The sequence below is a fragment of the Nannobrachium achirus genome (genome assembly GCF_963921795.1).
Source record: "Nannobrachium achirus genome assembly, chromosome: 7".
Taxonomy (NCBI): domain Eukaryota; kingdom Metazoa; phylum Chordata; class Actinopteri; order Myctophiformes; family Myctophidae; genus Nannobrachium; species Nannobrachium achirus.
This window is the reverse complement of record NC_137816.1, coordinates 18,006,380-18,033,995: the sequence shown is the minus strand read 5'-3', so window position 1 is coordinate 18,033,995 and position 27,616 is coordinate 18,006,380. Positions and strand designations below refer to the sequence as shown.

Sequence of the window (27,616 nt, the reverse complement as noted above, 5' to 3'; positions counted from 1 at the left end):
GACCTTTGGCTCTTTACTTCATCTGCCCTTTCCCGTCTGTCTACATTGAAAATAACTGGTCTACAAGCTCACATGTCACAACACAATACGTTGTGAGCTTGTAGATCTGCCATTTTTGGCAAATGTTCCTCCCAGAATAGGGAAGCAAGGGTTCAAGTGGTTCATGTATAAAAAAAATATAAAAAAAATAAAGAAATAAAAATAAAGTTCCTATCACACAAAGATTTGGCAGCACATCTGAAGTAACTCTGAGGTCCTACTAGGGGTCCTGGACCCCCTGTTGAAGAACCATGATCCCCTGGATTAGTCCAATCAGGACTCCTCTTTCTCTATGCACGTGATGCACACCTTACCAACACTTGAGATGGACAGGACTTCAGTTTTGTATTGCATCTGGGTATGATCTCACTTTAGCTTCAGCCATGGAGGAGGGGGTGGAACTTAAGAGACAAGTCAACGCTTTTAATTGGTGTAATAAAACTGGAGGCTGTTTTTTTGTTTTTAACAAGCTGTTCTCACGTGGGATTGGAGGAGCATCGTTGGAGGAGCAGGGCGTGGCAGGTGTCACAGACTCGGACTGGTTTGGGCGAGGCGGGCAGCGGGAGCTCGTTGTCAGAGCAGCTGTTGCAGAAGATCTCGCCGCAGTTCCTACAGTGGTGCTGTGGGACAGACATACATGGTCAGCATCCATTACACATGCTCATGTGTTATGTTAAAGAAGCTACAGGTATAGTCAACTTTTTCTTGAAAAACGGATGCTAAAATAAAAATAATGTTTAGAAAATATTTTATAAAAAAATAAGCTTCATACATGTGTTTCTATTAAAAAATGACCACAAAAAGCGTAAAATAATGATAAAATAATCATTTTGGCCATTGTCGGGCCGACACTTTGTTTACATCCTAGTCTGAATAGACTAGAAATTACTAGTAATGTTTTGAATCATCATTTCAACAGACCTTTCGCCTAGAGATGGAGAATTCCTTTTCACACAGCTTACAGTTACTGGCTTCCTTGTCCTTCAGCCAAACCTGTCCCCCCTGAAACAATAATACAATATTTTAATGTCTTCAGCCATACCTGAAACAATAACTCATGAAACCATATTCAATGTCTAATAGTGTCCCTGATATGGATATCTTGTACATAAGTATATTGCTTTACCTGAAGAGCTTTGTTGGCTTCTTTGATGTCTTCAATCTTCATTTTGGATCTAATGGAGATGGGAGTAAAATAAATATTTAACACCTTACACTTCAATCAAACATACTTGCGTCAAACGATTTAGGACCATTTACTGTATTGCAAACCGATGGTTACAGTTGCAGTAGATACAAGAGGCTCAGCTCTGTGTACAAATAATAATAGTGGCCAGAGGGGGTTGGGGTGGTGGAAAGAATTTGCAGTGATCTCTGCTAATGCAACTTTAGCTTGAATGATTAGCGGAGTGAGACTGTAAGCTGTCTTACTAAAAAAGGACCACAGCATTGACTTGTCTTAATGTGATATTGGTGAATGAGTGTCAGCTTCTACGATCTCAGCTGATACATGTGCAACTTCAGTGACCTGTCTGAACTGAAACAGACAGTAAAGAAGGGCTCTCAAATAGCAGAGGACAACAAATATGGATTTCAGTTTTAAATGTAGTGATTGTTAATAGTTTTTTTTTATAGTGACCTCTACAGTATGTATTGTGAATGTACAGTATGTTGTCTTTTAACCACTGCACAAATGAAGTGCTGAAAGTAAAATAAAGTACTTTGAAGTAAGTTTAAATCATAGCGTGGCTCCTCTAAGGCCATCACACCTCATGGGTTACATACAGTATATGATCTGACCAGATGATTACAACTGGTCTAGTAAACAACTAGAAAGGTGCAAATCTGGGGAATTGCAAGTATAAGTCACCAGGAATCGGCTGGGAAATGAATTCCGTCTTACCATTTATATTACATATTGTGATGTCACGTGAAGCATGACCAATCCTGTCTGATTGGACATGATATTGTCCAATCAGAAAGGGGACAGAAAAAGTCAACAATTATAGTCCATTTTACTCAATGGACTTTTGGGGTTACAAAAAAGTTAATAGAAAAAAGGTTTACTCTAGGTGAAATAAAAGTTTACGGAAAAAAGGTTTACTATAGGTGAAATAAAAGTTTTACAGAAAAAAGGTTTACTATAGGTGAAATAGAAATGGACAAGAATAATAGTCTGGTTGCCTATAGCAACCACACCTTCTATACTTTGTGTTGTGAATGGATATTTACTCGCTGAGTTTGGAGCCTAGCTCCTCCAGTGCTTTTTCCTGGTCTTCACAGATGCTCTTCAGCTGAATGTTCTCATCCTGGAGACGATGGAACTCCTGGACAACACACACACACACACACACACACACACACACACACACACACACACACACACACACACACACACACACACACACACACACACACACACACACACACACACACACACACACACACACACACACACACACACACACACACACACACACACACACGTTTGTATTACTATACTTGTGACATCAACATTTTGGGACGGCCTAACCCTTTTCCTTTTTTTGTGTTGTTGCCATTTTTAACCCTAACCATGAACCCAAAATTATACTGTAGTACTACTACTACTACTACTAGTAGTAGTAGCAGTAGTAGTAGTTAAGCAATATTACACAAGAGGGTGTGGGATAACTGAATTATTTGCACGACAGTGATGCGGTCAGGAACGAGCCGTAGGCGAGTTCCGCCGAGCATCACCCTTGAGTGTAATATTGCAATTATACAACTGTTGCCCTTAAAAAAAAAACATGTCAACTTAATTTCATTGTAATTAAGATATTCGATAGGAATTTGTAATTTTTTAATGCCACATTTAGCTACTCTGTCCCTGAACGTCACATGAAAACCGCTAGCCTAGGCTGCCTAGCCGCCTAGCATAGTGTGGGGAGAGAGGAGCGCTTGCGGTCTTTCGTGACCAACACAGCTGATTTTTTTACTTGATGAGTGACTGTGCATCTGTGCTCGTTATATGCACGGTTGGAGAGCCTGTTTTCCATTGAGAGCCAGACTACCTGTTGTATAATAGTAGTTGTGCGCTGGTGCTTAACAGCAGTGCACAACACCGGTGCACAACTACATACATCAGGCATTTCTCTAACCTAACCTCTAAATGCCCAATCTGGGAGCCTATCGGCCTGCTTCCACTTGTAGAGACCGGATGTCAGCCGTTCACTCTACTTTAGCACTCCACTTCCGGTCACACGTGTCTTTGTTTACATTCCTAATAAGGCTGGGCGATATTAGGAAAACCTTCGATATTCGATAACGTTGTTGAATACCTCGATATTGATATTGCTCGCGATATTAGTAAAAACAATATTGCATTATATAGCTTTTAATGTTTTTCTGCTTTAGGTCCACTGCCTGCCTAACCCAGATAATGAATAGCATATCCATGCATGCACACTGCACAGTACACATAGAAGGGTTAGGTTGGCACACCTGGTTACAGATGGACTGCTTTTTTGCCTGTGCTACATGCATGCATACTATGATAGTGTCAGTGTGTCTGTTAATTAATTTGACACATACACCAATACCTCATTTCAAGCCGTATTCGTTGATATGTATACCTTGCATGTTGATACCTTGATATCGACACATTTTCGATATATTGCCCAGCCTTAATTCTAATCTATTTCTCAAAGTCTACTATGCTTGTGGGGACACTCTCTCCTCACCTTCTTCAGTCCATTGATCTGCAGTGCCTCTGCACTGAGCTGTGCCACGGTGTCTCTCTCTCTTTCCAGGTCGCTCTGTAGTGTCTGCCGCCATTCCTTTTCTATCTTCAGGTCTGTCTCCAGCTGTTGGCTACAGGAGAAACAATAGCAGAAACACAAAACCGCGGCGGCATGAACATCACATGTTGTTGCTGTCGGGCAGAAACCTTGTATCTCCACATTTGAACTTTCTTTTGTTTTTTTGTTTTTCATTCATTAAGGCCCTACTTTGTCATACTACAGTGTCACATTAAAGTAACATAAATAGCAGATCTACAAGCACAAAATGCCACGATGAGACGCACTGTGCTTGTAGATCTGCTATTTTAGATTGTGTGTGTGTGTCTGTTTTATGAATGTGAAAGTGGTTTAGTGTCTCTGTGGGTTTTAAATATTGAACCAAATATTGAACCAATGAAAAGCATTAACACGAGCTTGTGACTAAATAACAACTATTGCATCCATTGGTTCTTTTTTTCATTTCCATTGGTTCGTACGTAACCATTTTCGACATACAAGGTTTCCATCTGACAGCGACAATATCAGAATTCATGAGAATGATGAGAATCCTGGGAGGAATTCATTACCTTTTACATTTATTTGTGTTTTATTATCCAGGAAGTGTTTGTGTGTGTGTGTGTGTGTGTGTGTGTGTGTGTGTGTGTGTGTGTGTTCTTTGCTTACAGTTGTCTCTCTCTCTGTGTGATCTGCCTCTGCAGGCTGTCGGCCTTGTTGGCAAAGTCCATTTTGAAGCGTCTGGCTCCCTCCTCGGCCGAGCTGCGGTGCTTCTCCGCCTCCTGTAATCTGCACCGTTATAACCAGGGACAAACTCAGGACCATGGAGAGAAAAAATTGGTGGGGAGAAGGATGGAGGGAGGGAGAGGGGTGGGAGGAATGGAGGGAGAGAGGGAAGGTGGGTGGGGTAGATGAAAGTGTGGGGAGGGCAGATAGGCATGGAAGGAGTGAAGAGGGGAAAGGAGGAGGAAGATAAGTGTTGAAGACGGGAGGGGAAGGGAGAAGTGGAAGGAAGGATGTGGTAGTAGTTTGCACCGCTCAACGTGGACTATGCGAGGGAGATGCAGCATGGAGCATTTGGTTCTCAAAGTGTTCATATAGAATCAAAATCAGTTTTTACCACTTTAACCCTATTTTATGCTTTGCCTATTCAAACAATAGGCGAGCTACAAGTTCAGAGCAAGTAGATTTCCTATTCATGAAAAAACTAGAGAAACTATGAACAATTTTGAATGCTTAAAAAATATATAGAATCATTTAATTATGGCGGTCCAACATATTTTAAGATGGGGTGGTCCATGGCCAAATATATATCAATTTGGGGGTCTTTAAGATGGCACTGGCATGTGAAAGAGAACAGTGAGGCAGAAAACATGATGCGAACAGAAAGGCTGTTTAAGAAGGAAAACAGGAATGCAGGAAGGGGAGACTATGTTGAGAGGGGTGCAGCAATGAGGAGCAAATAAATGGTGTCAATAAAAAAGCTACTGAAGCAATGGAGTTCCCAAACCAGAAAGGGAGAAGAGGAGTGGTCCAGGAACTGAATGGAGGAAAGAGGAGGGTTCCTCAGCCAGACAATAAAAAAGTGTGCCAACTTGAAGAACACAGCCAACCCACAGTAGTAGACTCACTTATAATATACACAATACAAATGGTGTCGAACTAATACTACATACAAGTATCTTATTAAAGATATAATGAAATGCAATCAACCTAATCTCAAATACTGATGTGCCACTGATGTGGGATACCATTTTCAACTGAACAGAATTATGAAGGCTATTGACCAGCAATGTACAGCTGATTCACAGGGTACCAGATTTTGAGAATATTCAGCTGTCAACCCAGAACCCATCCCTCGCATAATTAAGATGAGAGGAATAACTAGATCACATACTGTATAACTAGTTACTAACTACTAACTATTTAATCTACTAACTAATCTATTTTACAAGTATTAAGGGTTCAATGTCTTGTCATATCCCATTGTCCACCTGACATTACATCAACACAACAATGTGACAGACTCATACCACAAACAGCACTTTCAAAACATCTACCTTTATTGGTCATAGTGGTAAAAGACAGAAGTAGTGGTTTTTAAACGGTTGTCATTCTTCTTCTAGGTGGGGAGTTACAGTACGTGAGACCATATAGAGTTAGAATGAGCAGACAGAGAGTCACTTCCCGTTCTATCACACTGTACACTGGTTATGACAAGAGACTACAAATCAAGCAAGTTTGTCCGGTCGATATATTGGCCATTATTTATTGATATCGGCAATTATGCACCTGATTTTTCCCAATTTTAAGCCACTTTCAACAAAGCATCCCTCTTTTGGGCATGTCATTTTGGCAGAGGTTCTTAAAAGGTTTCCGCAAATAGCAGATCTACAAGCTTGTAGATAAGATTTTGATATTTTTGAATAGGCTTGATTGGATAAATCATTCAAGTAGTGAAACTGAAACGAGGCATGACTCATTTTACACACAAGCTAGTATTCCATATTCTATATCTATATCTGTGTCAGTCCACTACTGAGTGTTTTACATACGCAAAATGTGACTAAACGTTATCTCAACTTACAACTTACAAGTATGCTGAATAAGGAGAGGACAGTGTCATTATAGCGATTTATCATGTATATACCCTCGCTTTGTTGTACATCAACTAGCAGATCTACAAGCTCACAACTCGATGCCTTTAGATCTTGTAGATCTGCTATTTTAGACCCGATTTTCACCCAACGTTCTTCAAGTTTACAGAATGGTCACCTACTATGACATGTCCAGAATAAGGACGCTAGGGTTCATGTGGTTAAGAAGTGAAACACGTGCCGTGCAACTATGCAACGCCTTGCAGACAATACAGATTGCACAATTACACTTCCCATTGAATATATAGGATATACTGTAGCTACTGTAGCTGGTGACTCTGCTTCTCATACCTTTTTGGTGTAGTAACCAGTGAGAGGCATGGATAGAATTAGTTTGGGGAGTTCCGCTTGCATTGAATATCGTGTTACTCAGCCAGTCGTTGGTGCTGACATTTTGCTGGCACTGACAACAATAAGGACCAAACTCTTCCTAATTATGTGTACTGTAAAGTAAATCTGATTTGATTTGAATTCTAACTCGACTTGACAACGATAATAAAAAAGCTAATATTACATCTCTGAGACAAAAAACAGTACTCTACTTGCATGTTAGTGGTACTGCATATGAAGAGACTACTGGCAATGCAAGGATAGTGTAGCAGTGAGTGTGTCTTAGCAAAAAATAAATACATAAATAAATAAACAAACATATGAGATACTAACCTCGCCTACCAGGCTTTCTGGGGGAAAGCCTGGTGTTCGTTCACAACAGGCCGTTTGGTTTCTGCCTAGAGCGCGGAAACCACTAGAAGAAGCGGCGTCGCTTTGATTTGGTTTCCCCCGTTTGTTTCCCCAATCCCTATTAAAATGCTCGAGTAGCCTTGTGTAGTCTTGCCAGTCGCTAAAAGTTGGACTAAAAGATACATATACCAAACGATTTTTTCAAAAGCAAAACTACTCTGCATCAAGGAGTTTATTAGGTAGGCCCCAAAAGTATGTCCTTGAGCGCAGGGGAATATTTTGGGTTAAAACTGAATCCGGTTTGATCTTTCCGGCAAATTGTAGTCCTTTGAGTACTACAACATGACGTTTTGTGGTTTCCGCTCCAGACCGGTTACAAACCCGTAAAGTGAAGTGATCCCAGACTAATGACATACAGTATGTAATTTCCCCAAAATCAAATGGGAACTCAATTACAAATTAAAATTATCCAGACAGATCTTTGTCCAATAATTGCTGCCAAGGAGTGTCACGGGGCAACAATGATACATTTCAGGTTTGGAGGTGCTTTGGCCAAGAACTGTTATAAATTAAATTTATCACACATTCTGGTTTTACCTGGTTCTTGGACAACTAATATTGCATGAAAAGACACAAATTACATTTGAAATTATCCGTTTAGACATTAAATAATAGGCAACTCTGTGTGTGTGTGTGTGTGTGTGTGTGTGTGTGTGTGTGTGTGTGTGTGTGTGTGTGTGTGTGTGTGTGTGTGCGCGAGTGTGCGTGCTAGAAAGAGATGTCCTTGACTAGCTTGTACTGGTGCTCTGTGTCCGAGCTGGCACACTTAACAAACGACATGGCTAGTGTTCTTGTCTGACTCAGTAGGTCTTGATCACTACACACACACACACGCGCACGCGCGCACACACACACACACACACACACACACACACACACACACACACACACACACACACACACACACACACACACACACACACACACACACACACACACACACACACACACACACACACACACACACACACACACACGCGCACACAAACACACGCACACACAAATATAATCCAAATTAAAATGAGGGAGGTATGGAGGGAGTTAGATGGATGGATGGATGGATGATGCATGGATGGATGGATAGATGGCAAGAAAGAGGGGAACAGAAGGAAGGAAGAAAGGATGTCAATATATCAGTGTTCAAGAGACCCCGGTTATACTTGACACTTTTATGAGACTTTGGACATCACAGTCACAGCGGTGTTAATTGACAGCATTAACACGCACTCCCATCGCTAATGAGGTCTTCGAAGCCTAATTTAACCACTTAAACCCTCTGTTCTTGGTGAAACAGACCCGAGTTACAAATGTACTTGGACCGCTTTTCCCCTCCATACCAAATGTGTTCGCCAAAAATAGCCCTTCTACAAGCTTGTTGTTCTGCTATTTGTGAATGTTCCCTCCAGAATATGGATACTGGGGTTCAAGTGGTTAACCGTGGCGTGAACACACAGGAACATTATGAGTGTAGCAGCAATGTGAAGACATGGAGGAAGAAGTGGAGGAAAGAGTCATTAAGTACATCAAACCATTATGTGGTCTCTCAACATGAGATTGGACTCGTCTTCACAGCTGGATTATGATCTCTTGCTGTGTTAAAACATTAAGCTCAGTCGGGCTAAATTAACCAGTACATAATAGTCAATTCAATCTATTTGAATGCTGTTGTTGGTAGTGTCATCATAGGGGGTGATACAAATTCTGACGCTCACGGCTCCATTCATAAGGGTATGCAAGACAAAAGTGCATTAGCGTCATTATTACTGCCTCTTCTGTTATCATCATGTAGCCTTGTGACTCATACGATGAAGACTAGGGGTAAAATTATTACTAAAATTGATTCTTTGATCGACACATTTAAAACAAAATATGCTATTAATTGAAACTATAATTTAGCATTTATTACCTTATTTTACCGGCATTTATAGGCTAAATCTATTGCATAGGTTAATCAAATAATAAAGAAAGAAATAAAGAAGTTACTTGCCGCTCTAATTAGGCCAAAATAGGCAATCTAAAAAATGACAAGAGGAACCGGGGTCTGTGTGTCCGAGTGGCTTACAGTACATAAACCTCTAGAGCAGCAAAAAAGCATTCACAACCAATCACAAACAGGATGGAACAGATTTAAACCAATGGGAAAGGGGACAGGCAGGTGTGAAACATGTTGATTGGGTCATGATAAAGCTGGAGGAGGGGGCATCACACAGCATCAACCAATCAGCACAGAAAGACTCTACAATGGTTGGTGCATTGTTACTACTATAGTAACAGAGGATGCTTGACATGCAGGACAATATTTGTAACAACCAGTACTTCATTTATCAGACATGGCATACAGTTTAAGTGTCGGAATGGTGAGCTGTAGATCATGTTTGTTCAACGCTCATATCATTGCCGTCGGGCAGAATATATACCTTATAGACCTTATATCTTCACATTTCACCTTTTTATGTTTCCTTAAATGACTGGCCTACTTTATCATACAAGAGTGTCGTACAAAAGTAGTGAAAATACAAGCTCACAACATGCCCGATGTGATGTGTACTTTAGCTTGTAGATCGGATTTCATTATTTGAAACAACAATAATAAAAAATGAATGGTTTTGGACAAGGTTTCCACCCGACAACAATCATATACTTTAACACAGATACAAAAGAATCGCATGATCACATTTGGACTGACTGCTTGTGCTTCATGTTTTGTTGTCCAATAGGCCTTTTTTAACTCACCAAACAAATACAGTGTACTGACACTTTTGTCTCTATATGTCATTGCTTCTAAAGAATAATGTTTAATAGGAAATAGTAATGAAATGTAAACATTTCATTCAAATAATTATTTTCACATGTTTTCCTTCCGTCTCTCATCAGCGATTAAAAAAACTATTGAACCAAGGTCTAGAGAACAAAGGCTTGACTATATGGGCATTTGGAAGCTTGGGGCCACAAACAAATGACTGGACCCATGTAAGTAAAATTAACATTTGTCTTGCAACGATGCATTTTTGGATGTTGTGTTTTCTTTTTTGTATCTGTTAAACTAAGAAAATATGCATGTATATGCTGTTTTTTTTAAACTGCAGCTTAACTGCAACTAATGACTAATGACCACTGCTGAAATTACTCCGATTGTAGATTGACTTCGCAGGACTATGGGAGCACAAAACCACACAGTGTTTTGCAAACAGCAGAGAGACCATGAGACTGAAGAAAGACATGGAAGAACACGATTGTCTTGTTTTCAATATTAAGTGAAACAGGTGTTGCATCTCACCTCTGTTCCAGCAGCTTCATGGTGGCATTAATCTGATTCGTCTTCTCCTCCAGGCGGCTGATCATATCATTCTTATGCTTCATCCCATCATCAGATGACTGAAACAAGAATTATCATGATGAATCTCTTGAGTCTTTACAGGCGTATGCATGACTGTGTGTATAAATGCATTTCTATGTACTGTACACAAGGATAAAGGTGTGTCTGTGTTTACCTGCATTTTCTGGTACATCTCTACGTTGATGGCCTTGACCTCATCCAGTTGATGTCTAAGTCCGATCAGTGTGTCCTGTTCAGGGGAAGAATTTGTTTTATAAGGTCATCAGGATAAACAGGCAGCGTTTATCTCGACAAGGCCTTGACACATAACACTGGTATTAATAAATTAAAACGGTAACTAAAGATAGTTGAGGTGGGATTTTCTCCAAATGACACCACCGTCAAATGAATTATGATAGAGGAGGTGGTCTCCTGTAACCATGGCCAGGAAGGCAGAGAGAGAGAGAGAGAGAGAGAGAGAGGGGGGAAAAAGAGAGAGAGAAAGTGGATGGAGGGATGAAAGTATATCCACCTGTTTTTCATGGATGTCCTTCTCAAGAAGTTTCATGGCCAGCTCCATCTCCTGTTTCATGGACACCTGGACCACCAGCTCATTCTCCACGTCCTGAGAACACACACACACACACACACACACACACACACACACACACACACACACACACACACACACACACACACACACACACACACACACACACACACACACACACACACACACACACACACACACACACACACACACACACACACACACACGGTCTGTACGTGAGTGCCTTGACATTTTTGACCCTGACCTTAAGCAAAACAAAACAAAATTTGATCTACAAACACACAACTGGTCACGCTGAAATGCATTGTGAGCTTGTAGATCGACAGTTTTTTAGGTACATGACACTGGCGTGCAACTTTAAATCAGGCCCAACTCTGACCCCAACGCCTAAACCTAACCTTTAAATTCCTAATTCTAAATCTTAACAATATTAATCTTTTCCTAATTGCAAGCCTAATAACTGAAAAACAACCATGAAAATGTTCCTCACAATGTGTCACACACACACACACACACACACACACACACACACACACACACACACACACACACACACACACACACACACACACACACACACACACACACACACACACACACACACACACACACACCTGTCTTAGCTGACATTCCTCCTTCAGTTGTCTTCGTGCCTCATTGTACATCTCATCCAGTCCCTGACGAGACTGTTTGTAGGTGTCTCTTTCCACTGTAACGTCTCCCTGGCTTACCTACAGAAAACAGGACAGTAGAGGTAAAAAAAAACAACAAAGAAAACAACAACTTTACTCTACTTATTTCCAGACTTCTCTGCAGCTTCCTCAGACCATCTGAGAACAAATAGATAGCTAGATATATATGATGTAAATGGTGGTAAAAAGTGCTTCTGAAACTCAACTATTAAGATGCATTTGTTTGTTGCATTCGTTCTACTGTTTGCCACTGTGTTTCCAAATAATTGGCAGAAGTTTGTAGCTAGGAAATTAATTAATACCAAACAAGTTCAATGCACAGCATTGTATTGAAATTTCTTCTTCTTCTTCATTATTAACTGTAGTTTATGCCATCAACCCCTACAGTAACAGAAAGGTTGTTCAAGTACAATTCAATAGGGAACTAGAAAAGTGAACTAGTGAACACAGTCCACTTTGCTTCAATAGCTGTTAGACGGAATAAAACATAAAACATACTTGTAAACAGTACACTGTTTAAGAATATACATAAAGTCTAAATAGTATTAGTAACCATACTGTACACAAAATGCTGTTAAGAACACTCCCATTGACTTGATTTTACCGTTAAATCCCATTGTTCTCTGATATTACAAATTCTGTGTGGGACTGTGAATGAGAATGAGCGAGCGAGCGAACGCACACGCACGCACGCACACACATGCATATGTACTGCCATGGCAAGGCTATATCCTCAAAGCTTTCTTAATTTAATTGATTTTCTTTTCAATGTCTGCTATATTTCTTTAGCTCTTGTTCTTTATCTTTTTCAGCTTGGGCATGTGATTTGGCAAGCACAGAGATCCTGTCAGTGGCTTCCGCTTCAACTTCAAATTAATCTGCAATGCCAGGCGTGCACTTATTTTGGTATGAACCTTTCTCCTCCTCATCCTGACCTCCTCCTGTACTACCTTTTGTTTCTGTGTGCTCCCTCTTCTGTTCATCAAGGTACACTGTCATTTCCATGGCTACCCATGCACATGGTGCTCTTATTAACAAAGAACCCTCTACTCCACAGAAGCCTGAAGGGTTATCAGAAGAACCCTTTGGATTAGTTCTCACAGATCTTTGATTGGATGCTCCTCGGTCAGCTGTGCATGCGAGAAGGTGACCAGTCTTGACTGTAGGCCAGTGGGCCACTGAGAAGCATCCTCACTCATTTTGCAGATCACAGCCAAGTACCCAAACTGCATTTTGTAACACTTGTTCTCTCTAGCACTGAAGATTATCTCTAGTTCAGAAACCTTCTTCCACACAATCAACGTTTTATTCCCAGTAACAAATCCCATGTTGATAAAGGAGGCATCTTTGTGATGTGCTTGATCTTCTTAGACTTTGAGAGGAGCTTTACTGGAGTCTCTGTCCACATAAGTATATCATCTGTGACAATTCTCTGACTTTCTGAAGGCACCTCGGTGTAGAGAAAGGATCTTCTGCCAGGAAAGGTAGGGCTTACCAGTTAATGTATTACAGTGGTTTTCAAATATTTTAGTTTCAAGGACCTCCATAACTCTGAGAGTGTACACATGGAACGATATGGACCTGTGATGGTCCATCTGGAACCCCGCATCGAACCTAGAGAGTCTCCACACCAAACATACTACTTCCAATGGCCTCAAACTCAGTCTGTTGTAGTCTGCTGGCATTAGTTGGCAAACTAATGCCAGCAAACTACAACGGCAAATCGTACAACAGTAAATCGATGCTTTCCGACAGCAAATTGTGGCCATATCTGTGCGGTGAAGAGCTGCCTTAAGATGCACAGGATGGCGTGACAAGGCAACATAATTAAAGCTGCCACCTCACCTACAGTATGTTGAAAATGTCAAACGATTTTACCCAAAGATTGCATCTCACTTTCTTTGGAATCCTTAAGCATTAGCAACCAGGCGTTATAGTTTAGGATTGTCGAGCCAGCCTGAGGAAAACTTTATTCATTGTGACTTTCAGTCCATACTCAGTCCAAAGAAAGTTGGATGATGTTACACTGTTAAACGTCTCTACTGAAAGTGAATGTAAACTAAACAGTGCTACCTATACAGTACTATAATTTCCCCTAACACCATATTGTTTTTGTCTCTATTAGAAACCATACATGAGTTGAAAAAGGTTAAATAATTACATGTTCAGCATCAGTTCAGAATTGTTTATTCACCGAATTCAAGGATATTATGAACTCAAGCATAAAGGTATGGTTTCCTCATGCAGAAACGTACCTTTCTGATAACTCCATCACTACATAAATCGCAAATGTTCAGACAAGTATAACATTTGGTTATTTGTGATGCTATACCAGGGGTCTTCAACATTTTCAGGCCAAGGACCCCTTAGTTGAGGGAGAGATGAAGCAGGGACCCCCACAACCATTTCAGAGATTCCATAGTTTCATCGTTTGACCGCAATCATCAGTGTATTTTGGATTCAAGTCAATTTGTGTTTTCAGATATTTAACCACTTGAACCGTCAAAACGTAATGAACTTGACCTTTCACTGTGTACTTAGTCTGCTCTTTTTCCCCTCTACAACAAAGCTCTTTGCTAAAAAAAAGCCGATCTACAAGCTCACAACGCCTCACGCTGCGAGGCGTTGTGAGCTTGTAGATCTGCTATTTTTGGCTAAAGTTCGCAGAATATGGACGCTAGGTTTCAAGTGGTTAATATAAAAAAGGAGAAAAAAGGTTTCTATCACACAAAGATTTGGTGGACCCCCTGTAGTAACTCTGAGGACCCCCTAGGGGTCCCGGAGACCCTGTTGAAGACCCTTGTGCTATACATTATATCCAATTCAAATATATTGCTGCATTTTCCTTCAAAGTAATTTGGTTGCAGATGTCTGGATTTGGTACGATTTGGTGTCTGGATTTGGTACTTGGGGTAAGATGTAGGAGTGTGAGTTCAGTCACATATTCTCATACTCCAGGCCTTGCTTTGATGTTGGCTGCGCTGTGCTAGCTGCCAGCTTCAAAACACCACGCTTGTTTATTTTTAGTAGCCGAGCGTGAGTGTGTGGGTGCATGTGCATGTGTGTGTGTACGTACATGCGTGTAACGCATGAGACTAAATGTGTGCGTGTGTGTGTGTGTACATAACTACAGACCTCGAAATGTTGTTGTGTCTTCAGTAAAATGAGGCTGTTTTCACTCCTCAGTTGTTGGTTTTCTTCTTGTAGCTTAATGATGTTGTTTTTGGCAATGGCTAACTGCACACGCACACGCACACGCACACGCACACGCACACGCACACACACACACACACACACACACACACACACACGGAGAGAGACAATGTTTCCATAAACAAGGAGTGTTCCGTATATGCTGTCAACCAGAATATATTTTATACATTGTAAGAATAGAAAGTATCAGTCTCACCTCCTCTATGAGTTTAGAATTAGACCTCTCCAAAGAGTCCACTCTGCCCTGGAGGCCATGGACTGTGGAGCTGGGTGTATAAAGGGAGAGGATAGGAGGGAGGGAGGGGGGGAGAGAGAGAGAGAGAGAGAGAGAGAGAGAGAGAGAGAGAAACTTTCTTTTAAATCTTTTTAAATCTTTTAAACAACAATTCAGATTTCCCCATCAGAACCATCATCAAAACCATGCAGAGCGTGCTTCTGCTAATTGGTTGATGGTCCCCATGTACACTGTTACACTGTATGGTATTGTGGTTGTTGGAACTTGTTTTGTGTGGCCTGCATGGTATGCATGTGACCATGTCTTTGTGTAATAAGACTGAGAGTGCTCCTGGCACAAGCATTTCATTGTATCTGTACTTGTATGGATATGTGTGACAATAAACCTGAACCTGAACCAACCTGAACAAGCATACTGGTGCCATAACTACACAGTGTGTGGGGGCATGAGATTGCATGGGTTATTGGCCACGTTTCAAACCCTTGGCATAATATCCCCCATCTGATCTGATATAGTGACACAATCTAAAGTAGTGACACAATCTAAACTCATGCAATGACTTAATGTGTTGTATGGACAGGTGTGCAGGGTATGGACTTCTGGAACGGACTGATTGGTTACAAGTGAGATCAATCAATTTAAAGACTACCTGAATGGACAGCATCGAACATGTACAGTGCAAGCTAACAAGCTGAATTAAATGCTATTAGCATCCTAGGAAGAACACATTAGAAACACAGCAGAAAACGCTATGTCTTACTTGAGCTGTCTGTTCAGTTCCTCTACGTAGTTCTTCTGGTCTAAGATGGATGCTATCTGGCTATTCCTGTTGGCATAGAGAGAGAAAACACAGACATCTCTGCTAACTGAAGAGACATTGCAACAGCACAGAGACAGGACGAGGTAAGAGGAGGGTTGAAGATGGAGAAGAAACAGTGAGATGGAGCGAGAAACAGCAAGGATAAAAAAGACTTTGAGGCATAAAGAAAGAGACAGGGCTGGAGACTGAGGAATTCAGAGTAAGATAGTAAGTAAAGACAGAGAGTATACCTCTCCTCACTCCTGTAGTCATCTATATCATTCTTCAGGTACATGGAGAAGTCAATCACTCCAACCTTAGAAACACCAAAAACATATCGTCGTTGTCGAGTGGAAACCTTGTATGTCCAAAACCGTTTGTTTTGTATTTATCATTTTAAAAATGATTTAAACTAGTGAAAACAGCCGATCTACAAGCACACAACGCCTCGCACCGCGCGGCGTTGTGTGCTTGTAGATCTGCTGTTTTCACTACTTTTGTGCGACGGCCTTGTATGATGAAGCAGGACTTTGCTTTGCGAAAATATGTACACATTTGAAACTTGGAGATACAAGGTTTCTGCCCGACAGTGACGATATACTGTAGGTATATGTACAGTAAGCGTATATAGAACTTATTGTGTGCGCTGGCCTCTTACCTGCGTATCCAGGTCTTCACCTTTGACACAGAGGTTGGCATCAATGACGTTTAGTCCCACCAGCAGGCCAACGATCACGGCTCCTTCCTCCTCTAGCATTACGGCTGAGCTCTCATAGAAATCACTGTGGGCAGAGATCAACATAAGCTGTAGAGGTATGTTTGGCACTGGTGTTGTTTGATGTTTTGCCTCTGTGCGTGTACTGTAAAATGATGCATGTAATGCATTTATCATTCCAATTTGTGTCCAAGTTATCAATCCCGATAGGGACTGTCCCTTTTTAAAATACAGAATTCAACACATTTAAGTTGCATAAACTGCCAAAATAGATAGATAAATAGATAAAACCCTAACCCTCAAAATCTATTATATTTATGAAATATTTTAACCATACGAACTTTTATTAAAAGAACAGACAGTGCCTTACAAGCTTCCAGAGCTTTAAGGTGGGAAGATAAGGTACGATTTTTAAAGTTCAAATGGAAAATCAGTAAAAAAAAAAGTAAAATAACGTGTACGTATATGTGGCTAAGAGGTACAGTCTGTACCTGAGCAGGTCTTTCCTGGTGATGAGCAGTCGTAAATAGTCTGCCAACCGTTTCTGCATGAGAGCCAAACGTAGCCACGCCCTTGCCCTGCCCAATGGAGTCCTGGAAAACAGAAACACAAATACGGTTAAGCAATAAAAATACAAAATAAAACATCATCTTCACATCTTCATTTATGACTTTTTTGTGATTTATTTTACTATGAGCTATTAATTTAAAACTAATTAAAGGTCATTTTCATTTCACAATCACATCCTTGTATTTATTCCATTTATCTGTAGTGTAGGGTTATATGTGGGTGGGGGTGCTGAGGGTAGGCCACTAGTAAGATGCCTCAGGGTGACAAGCGACCTCGCCCTAAAGGGTAAGGTCATGCCATGTCTTTGCCATCTGGCCAGTGATGTATATTGGACCAGTTACCCATTATGGAGACTCCTGGTACCCATGGAGATCCATGTACTGTATATGGAGATATGCTGTGAGAGCCCAAACATGCTTACTCAGTTATTCGTTATGTGAAAGTCCTATGATGTCTATGACATCTGACATCATACATACAATCCCTTTTATGCCCATACATAGAGATCCCTGTCTGTAGAACCAGCCACACAGAAATGGGCTGTCTTGGCCATCTGTCTTGGCCATATACAGTATGATTCTGTTAGTGTGGTATATGGCCTCCATATACTGTATGGGCATTCCAATATGAAGTCCTGTTAGATATGGGCTTAATATTGACCAGTAAGACTCCTTAATCGGGAGATAAGCGACGCCAGGTCGCATACACAAACTTTAGAAGGCAATCGTAGCCAATCAGGAGGGAATATGGGAAATAGGACAGATCCATGTTGATGACATGACATTAGAGATACTGTGTACCGCTTTGCGTGATTTTAGGCCAAAATCTGTAAGAGCAGTGTCCAAAAATGTGTTTTGCAAAAATCGTCCTGATGGTGGCGCTAGAAGAGAGCCATGTGAGAAATGAGGGGTGGAGGTTTGATTTGCCATTCAAGGATTGTGTGTGCAAAGTTTGGCATTGGTAGGGCCAACAGTGGCGGAGATATGAGTAGGGCAAAAGTGTGACATGACGTGACAGACAGACAGACTGACTGACTGACTGACAGCCGGTGGAGCTTTTCATAGTAACTGCGTAATATAGACATGTATTAATTTATTCATTGTCTCTGACAGGCCGACAGGCAAGGCCAAGACTATTTTTTGCACCCTGTCCGTCCGTCCGTCCGTCCGTCCGTCCGTCCGTCCGTCCGTCCGTCCGTGTGTCCGCATGTCTGTTTTATTCACTAATTCATGAATTCAACACACATTTTTGGACAGTACTCCTACAGATTTTGTCCAAAAATCCCGCAAATCGGTACACAGTATCTCTAGTCACTAGTAAGACACCTCAGGGCGACAAGCGACCTCGCCCCCACAGTGATAAAAGGGATTCTGTTAGTGTGGTTCCCCTGACATCACAGTGATGTCAGAGCGTGAGGTCAGAGTGGCAAAATCATTCTGTTAGAGTACTTCCCCTGACATCACAGTGATGTCAGAGCGACAAACCCATAAGACCGTAAAAAAGTGTACACGCCCAGACAGACAGAGTCTGCATGTGCCGTTTCACATACTAAACTGCGACCTTCGGTCGCAATTATACCCCAGAAAATATCCCTATTTTTCACAGCCTAATGTTGGCATGGCAGCTATGTATTTAAGTCCAGGCTCAAGGTTTATAAAACCCAGTCCTTCCACATATCTGTCTGACTCAGCATGATCAGAGGAAACAGACTATGAATCTACTTGTTTTCCAGCGTTTATGTTCCTCTTTCTATGAGAGCAGTTGACACAGGGTAACACAGGCTGTTAGGCCTGTCACAATTATTACATACTGTAATTGCCTGATTGCAATTACTTTGAATAATCAGAAACATACCTAGCATCTGTTCCATTCATCTGTATACTATCCTACCCTGAAATAATCTACAAAAAATGTGTGGAACATTATTCCTGCGGCTGTGGATGACAGGGATGTTGCCTGGTCATAAATACATTGTTTATTGGTCAATCACTTCTTTGTATATTTCAGTAATAGGTTTTGTACATGTGTCATTTGTCATATCTGACCTGCGCCATTTTTATTCACAAAGACCAAAAAGCAAACACGCAGAAGGAAGTGTCGAGTGTGAGTTTGTAGTTTCATGTCGCTGGCTTCCATTGATAATGACTTGTATGCTGTTGTTTTGATGCAGGTAGAGTGAACGCAACACGAGATTGGATTGTCCTTCCAACAGCTTTATTCACCTCTCCTTCATCTGGAGTTAAAGCAATGTGTTCTTTTCCTCATTCTCTTTTTGTACTGTTAGAATTATTTTATTCACATTGGAACCATAACAACATGTCAGCTCAAATTACAGAGACAGAAGAAAGAGTGAAAGTAGTTCAGGCTTAGGTACTTTCCTCAGTTCCAGTTTCCTGATGTTAACAAGTGACAGCTGGTTAAATTAAAGCCAAGAGATGGCAGGTGTCTCGAAGCAACAAGTTACAAATGAGTGACACTGTTCAATGGACTGCACCATGTAAGCTAAATCCATTATGATGTATAAGAAAGAAAATGTGAAACATTTTGTAGTATTACAGGAGGGACAGTATTCATGATTTTTGTCTGCTTAATGTTCACTTTGAAACTGTTTATTATCAATTAATGTGGGGGATCCGAAAACAAAAATAGAATAGTTTTTCTCTCTCTCAAGAATGTCTTGAGAGACATTTGTTTCGTGACTTTTATGATGGCTGTAATATCAATCATAAAAGTAATCTTCTCCATTATAAAGTGAGACAGTTATTAGCATAGACCAGTGGTTCCCAAACTTTTTTAGCTCAGGGCACCCCTATAAATATATTTTTCATCCGAGGCACCCCTACAGTATATTCATAAGTTTCACTCCCAGCACCTTATATTTATGGCATATTTTAGTGATTATGTTGCGAGGAAAAAATTAAGATAATAGCCATTTTGGTTAGAACTGACTGATAATAACTTTAACTTCAAGTTTAAGATGATACTAAATGTGTTTAAGTGTCCATATAAATTCCAAATATTATCAAATTATCTTGAGGCACCCCTGGACTGCCACCGCGGCACCCCAGGGTGCCCCGTCACCCACTTTGAAAACCCCTGGCATAGACTGAGACAGCAGGTAACACAAATGCACTGACAGATGTGGGAGTACATACAGCACGTGTGCATTTGAGATACATACAGTACAGGCGTTCAACCATGCACAACAGGTCTGGACCACATACTGTAAATCTGGCCTGTGACCTGAAATAAGTTTGACACCCTTGGTCTGTGTTTTATTTGGTCAAATGGATAATGGGGGTAGCCATTAAACGAAACGGGTATTTCTTACATTGATGCTCCTACATATTATCATGCAAGCACCAGTTAAAGTTACTTTCCATCCCTCATATACTGTATGCACAGTGCACATCCCATAACCCACACACTGCACATCATTTTGGAGCTCATATCTTTGAACGGGTAAGGGCTAGTGAGTTATATTTTATGGCTATTTCATGCTCTACTTATGTTTCACTTTTACTTCCCCAGGCACTTCAAGCTTTGGCCTGATGTGCTTTTGTTTCATGATGTCATGCATGCGACAGCATGAGCTGTGTGATTGGTCATTGCTTGTATGTACAGTATCATACACAGCTTGGCAGAGTGTGTGTGTGTGTGTGTGTGTGTGTGTGTGTGTGTGTGTGTGTGTGTGTGTGTGTGTGTGCGTGCGTGCGTGCGTGCGTGCGTGCGTGCGTGCGTGCGTGCGTGCGTGCGTGCGTGCGTGCGTATAATTGCTTACTTAAGCCCAGGCAGGTCTCGTACAGAGGCTGATATCTCTGCTGCTTCAGGACACAGTTTCTCCACCAGTTCCAGAGGACCCCAGAGAGACTTGTTGAATCCCAGGAAGGACTTCTTCACTGGAAACACACACACACACACGCGCACGCACACACACACACGCACACGCACACACACACACACACAAAAAGACAAAGAAAAACAATTAGAAGACACTATTGGAGAAAACTCTTTTAGTTCTGTTCATTGAGTGTATCTCACACATTATAGGTCATTACAAAATGTACCCACACTTACAGTAACTATCGCGCACGCACGCACGCACACGCGCACGCACGCACACACACACACACACACACACACACACACACACACACACACACACACACACACACACACACACACACACACACACACACACACACACACACACACACACACACACACACACACACACACACACACACACACACTCTCTCTCTCACTAATACCTCTGAGGCCGTGTTTGAGGCAGTGTTCCATGACGACAAAGAACTGCTGCAAGGGAGGGTAGTCTGAATCCAGTGTTCTTCCAAAGCTCAGAGCAGACTCTATGAGGCCTTTAATACTGAGCTTGGCCATGTTCAACAGGTTGGCTCGCTCCATGGTCATAGGATCCCGAAGGGCTGACCAACAAAGAGACAGACACACACTTTTAGAGATAATGCATGCAGTACTATGGCAATGACATGAAATTACAGCTATGCTTTACACTGGAGTGACTGGACAGACACAACTCAGTGTTATAAGTCATGGAAAAAGAAGGGAAGGTTGAATGCATGGTGGCAACATTGTTTTACGCTGTTGTTCTGTGGTCACATGGTTCCATGCTGGGGGGAAATGCATGCACACAGACACGCACACACACCAAATGCTACAATACTATGACCCTGTTTGAGCAAGGCTACAGACATTCGTTTTGTCATTTTTTATGTTCTGCGGTAGCTGAGATATTATCATCCACTTTAGTGGGTAAGAGGCAGTTTTTGTATCCGTTGGTACTTGCTTATAATCATTAAGAATAAAGATCCAAGTACACCAGATGAGTGACTGAAAGAAACGACTATTGTGTGTAACGCCTTGAAGAAGGCTGGTTAATCAAGAAGCCACAATGGATGGGTTGTTGTAACCCAGTTCTGTTTTAACATCCAGTCATGCACATCTATTGTCTATAGACGATAGACTCTATAATGTTAAACACATGAACCCTAGCGTCTCTTATTTGGAGGAAAACATTCGGCTAAGAACGAACATTTGTCTCTTTTTGGCAAAGAGTTTTGATGTGTAGACAGAAAAAAGAGTGGACCAATAATAGAGCAGAGTTTGACTTTACTAAGAATAGGGATTAAGAAGTTAAGAGTTTTTTGCTTTTAAAGATTTTGCCAGAAGAGAACTTCCTAGCACTCCAAAGGTTTCGGGTTTTCTGGACTGCTGTGTCAACTTCATTGACTTAATGGGTCAACTGTGGTGACTTGTGTTTGCTTTCCTGTCATTACTTAATGGTGTTTGTTCCATGTATTATTATTTATTTTATTTATTTTTTTATTTTTTTCAATTTGCTTTTCCTCTGGAAGGCCAGAGAGGGGATCGTGTATTATGTCACTTAAGGCCCATTCCCACTGGGCCAGATAACAGATAAAAAAAAATCTCTTTCTCCAGATATTTTTCCATTCAAGTGGATGGTAGATACAGATCTACCATCCACTTGAATGGAAATATATCTGGAGAAAGAGATTTTTGTATCTGTTATCTGGCCCAGTGGGAATGGGCCTTTAGCCAGATCAAATGTTGCAAACATATTAGCCAATCTAATGATATTAGTCTCACATGAGAACTGGTTAAACAATTCGCCATTTTTTGGCAACAACCTTAGTCTTAAGCCTAATGCTTAGCCTTAAATTAAGAGTAAATAATCGTCCAACTACACCCAAGGATTTGATTGCTTTGCCTACATTACATATGGACCCATGGGTCAATGTGTAACCAAGCCTCAAGTGAATTCATACAGAAATGTTGCCTAGCAATGTGGAGCTTCATGCTTCTGGCTGAGAAACCCTCTACAGTCTAGAGACTTAGAAAATTGGACCCCAGTTGGCTCTGAATTGGACAGAATTTTTCCCCTCTACAGCAAATCTTTTTGCCAAAAATAGCCTCGACTTCAAAAAAGCCTTCAATAGCCATGTATTTACAAGCTCACAACATATGCTATTTTTGGCTAATGTTCCCTCCATGCAGAGAGGCAGAGAAGCTGGCAGAGAAGCTGGCTAATAACCACCAAAGCATAGCATTACACGATGGATGTGTAAGTTAATAGTTAGTTAGATAGTTAAATGACCAGAAAGTGCTTGCTCAAAGGCACATGGGTGCATTAACTAGATATTGGGCTGTGCACTGTCTATACTGAGGATGGAACATTCAGTAATCCTTACAGAAGCAGGTGGTCTCTTGAATAAGCCAGGCAATCTGCCGTTCAAGATGTCTTCCAAACCAGTATCATGACAAATGACTAGAGATGCTCTGATTGCGATTTTTGGGGCCGATACCAATCACCAATCAACTGTAATCAGTATATCTGCCGATACCGATATTCCCAATCACAGCGTCAAATCCATAAATTCTTCTATTTATTGTGTTACTGTAGCAGCATTTATATATTTAATGATTCTTCTTACAAAACATTGACATTGTATATTAAGTATAAACACTAGGAGATTGCAGGCTGAGGTCCTTTAGTATCCAATTCAACTTGTAGGAGTTGAAGCTGAGGTTACATTCAGTCCCACAGGTAAATATTGTGAAAATATCTGATCTAGCTTGTAGATCGGCAAAAGCCAATAGAGGCAAAGCCGATACTGATCAAAGCCGATAAGAGGCATTATCGGCCGATCGCGATCACTCACCGATCAATCGGCACATAAACTTGCAAGAACACTAAGTGGTCAGTTCAGTACAATTTGAGGGATTCAGTTTTAATAGTGATTAAGTCAGTGGTTCTTAAAGTGGGGTCCAGGGAGTCAGGGACCCCCAGGGGTAGTTGGGGGGGTTCCAGTGGGTATCCAGAAAACAATAGATATATTTTCAACCACTAACCCTTGAATAGCCTATATATGTATCGCTATTTGAAAATAGACAATATACAAGCTCACTTGTAAATCTTGAAAACGTTGTTAAAACATTTGAAACTTTTTTCTTTTTACATTTTAAAAGGATCCCTGGCTAATAAGCCAAATGTGCCTTAATACATTACAATTGTCCTCTAATACTGTAACTACAATGTAAATTGTAAAAACACCTTAAATATTCTACTTATTCTAGAAATAGCTAATCTTTTACTTAATAGGGGCAATGCCTGTCGCAAATTGATGATGTAATTTGTCCATGTGTGGTTTATACCTATGGAATTTATGGAATGCATGTGCAAAAGAAACATTTAAAATATCGATTTGATGCTCATATTAACCGTAGGCAGTATTACGTTGTTTTTTTATTTTCACATGCATTGCATAAATTCCATATTAGGGATAGACCATACATGGACAAATGACATCATCAACTGGTGACCGGCGTTACCCTTATTGAGTGAAAGATTAGCTATTTCTAGAATAAATAAAATATTTAAGGTGTTTTTAATTTTACATTGTAGTTATAGAGGACAATTATAATGTATTAACGGCATATTTGGCTTATTGGCTAGGGATCCTATTAACAACACAAATCTTTTAGAAGGCATCCCTGGCAAAACATATTTTCAGATGGGGGTCTGCACAACACATGGCCAAACAGATTAATTTGGGAGTCAATGACATGAAACCGTTTGAGAAGAGCCACTGTTATAAGTGGCTCTGTTTCATTGCTCAACAGCATTAGCTAAACATATACTCAATGGTTGCCTGGAAACAATATAGCTTACTGAACTATTGGGCCACGGCTGCTTTCAATAGCACAACTACAGTAGATCTGGTCCTTTAGCCTATTAGGAGTATGACTAGAATCAGCAGAGACAGAGGGTGAAATATACAAGAATGACTGGTAGACAACAAGATTAAGGAGCGGCTCTTGGCACAGATACTCTAGTAGTCTATGGAGTGATTAATCACTCAATGATGTGTGATATTAATAGACTTGCTTGTTGATTGTCAGAAATAGGCACAGCTATAAGCATTAGCTTCACTTTAAGAGTGCATCCTAATACAAAACGCAGGCCAGCACAGAAATATCACAGAAGAGATATTATAGATATAGCAGGCTGAACCTGAACCTGATTTGAATAATTGATTGGTTGAGAATCAATAATTGGACAACAATTCCTTGTCACTAAAAGCAGCACAACTGAAATACAGACATTATTTTAAAGCACAAGCAGAAATACTATTTGAACAATTCTTGTACCAGCCCAACAGAAGCACAAAGTACGTACACGATTTGCTCTATGATAAGAATGAGATGACAGGACAGATAAGACAAGCATGTCAAATTCCTTGTATGTGAACATACAGTACTTGGCCGAATACACAGATATAGCCTACAGCTCTCTCGGTTTTTAGGCATATGTCAGCACTAACACAAGTCAATGTAACGAGTAGTGTCAGCTGACCTGAACAAGAGGGAAGAAATGACATAATAAACATATCACTGCACTGCTCTCAGCTATTGTTTCTGTATTTTCAATCAACAACAAGTTCATCAGTGTCAGTGGGTTCACTGTTGTGTTCCTCGTTGTTATTCCATTTGTAGTTACATTATTCAGGATTGGACTGTGAACTAGGGATGTATACGGTGCTTTTCAAAGCTGCATCCATGGTGATAAACATAGGCCTATATACCCAGTGGTGTAAAGTACATTTACTCAAGTACTGTACTTAAGTGCAATACTGAGGCATTTGTACTTTGCTTGAATATTTCCTGATAAACATGCATACCTTTGGCCGTCCACTCGTCCTCCACCAGGGATGGTGATCTGTGCTCTGGTACTCTGGGCAGGACATGGATGCTACCAGAGAACGTCTCGGATGCTTTCCTCGCCAAAGCAAAGATAGGAGCCTGCCATCGCCCATCCGATGCTCTCAACGCGCTGCTGCAGCTAGCTTTATGATCTCCTACAACACTGGCTCTCTCCTCCTGCATCCTCAGAACCCCAAACACCTGAGCTTTCTCCTTGTTGCCGTCAGCTTCGGCTAAAGCCAGATCGTGTTCCGCGGGCGATGCCATTGTTCAATTCTATTGTTATACTACCGTATCTACACTACAGATGCATACGGTTAGCGAGCTAGCATCAATGGATCACTCACCCCCCGGTACAGGCGACTGATCATAGCATAGAAATGTCTGGGGGACCCACCACCTCTCACTGAGCAACACTGTCGGATCCAATGCCACGAACGAACACAACTGCTGTACAGCAAAAGATAAAAGTGGAAATCGGCTACATGCTAACGAGCTGGCAGCATCTCCTATGTAGCTACATTGATTTTGAAATTAATGTTCGGCATGCATACTAGTGCCAGACGTGGTATGGAGATTTGTTTACAACGAATGATTTCTCCAACAGCATACCTCCTCATCCTGATCCCACCCTATGGAGGGGCGGTGTCTAAAGGCTCACAAGACACACAAAGCACTACGTAATGCTTTTTGTGACGAGATGCGGCGCTGTGCCGCCCTCTAGTGTTCAATGTCAAAACTAAACAGCGAGGAGCGATAATCAATGGGTTGGGTGGGCAAAGTGGTGGAAAAAGTACTTACTAAAAGTAAAAAAGTATCAATACTGCAATGTAGAAATACTCTGCTAGAAGTAAAAGTTCGGAATATAAAATGTACTTTAGTAAAAAAAAAAAAAAAAAAAAGTATTGGCATCAAATTGTAGGCTACTTAAAGTACCAAAAGTGAAAGTACTCATTACAGAATGTCCCATTTCAAGTTTTCAAATGTATAAAACGTTTTTGAAAATAACAGATCTACTACCTCACAATGCGTCACATCGCAACACAGTGGTTAATGTTTTGTTATAAAATCTAAAAAGAAAAGAAAAAACGAAATAAAGTTTTCAAATAAATGTAGTGGAGTAGAAGTACAATGTTTGGATCTGAGATGTAGTGGAGTAGAAGTAAAAATTGGAAATACTCCAGCAAAATACAAATACCTCAAAAATGTACTTAAGCACAGTAAATGTACTTACGGTAGTTACTTTACAACATTGGGTAGGTATGCCAAGAACATGGGTTCTTTGCTGAGGTCAGGACATTTTGTCATGCTATTCACACCCACCACCACCCACACGCAAGGCCATGCATGTGTAGTGATGCACGGAAGCGGGGATTGAACCCGGGACTCCCACTCGCCAGTCCAATGCGACTGGTTGTGTGTTGGACTGGCGAGTGGGAGTCCCGGGTTCAATCCCTGCTTCCGCGCATCACTACAATCTGGCGTTGTCGGCAGGATGAGGAGCGTGATATCCTCGCGTGAGGGACAAGTGC

At 41.0% G+C, this 27,616-nt stretch overlaps 1 protein-coding gene across 2 annotated transcripts; it reads right to left on the bottom strand.

The window, feature by feature from the left end:
- Positions 1–26,592, bottom strand: rufy2 (RUN and FYVE domain containing 2; the record flags this gene model as incomplete). 2 transcript variants are annotated; one of them, XM_080729553.1, is made up of 19 exons in its annotated part: positions 26,063–26,592; positions 21,596–21,769; positions 21,106–21,223; positions 17,246–17,347; positions 16,698–16,821; positions 16,291–16,355; positions 16,001–16,066; positions 15,202–15,271; positions 14,928–15,029; positions 11,715–11,831; positions 11,062–11,154; positions 10,705–10,779; positions 10,491–10,588; positions 4,485–4,604; positions 3,762–3,891; positions 2,272–2,366; positions 1,166–1,214; positions 961–1,041; positions 1–659 (listed from the first exon to the last, which is right to left on the bottom strand). In XM_080729553.1, the coding sequence occupies exons 1-19, from the start codon at positions 26,349–26,351 to the stop codon at positions 516–518; spliced, it is 2,112 nt and encodes a 703-aa protein (XP_080585679.1). In that variant the 5' UTR covers positions 26,352–26,592. The 2 variants fall into 2 exon arrangements, with proteins under 2 accessions (XP_080585679.1, XP_080585680.1); XM_080729554.1 differs by lacking the exons at positions 1–659; positions 961–1,041; positions 1,166–1,214; ... (1 more) ...; positions 3,762–3,891; positions 4,485–4,604 and adding an exon at positions 7,922–8,030.
- Positions 26,593–27,616: the final 1,024 nt, after the last annotated feature.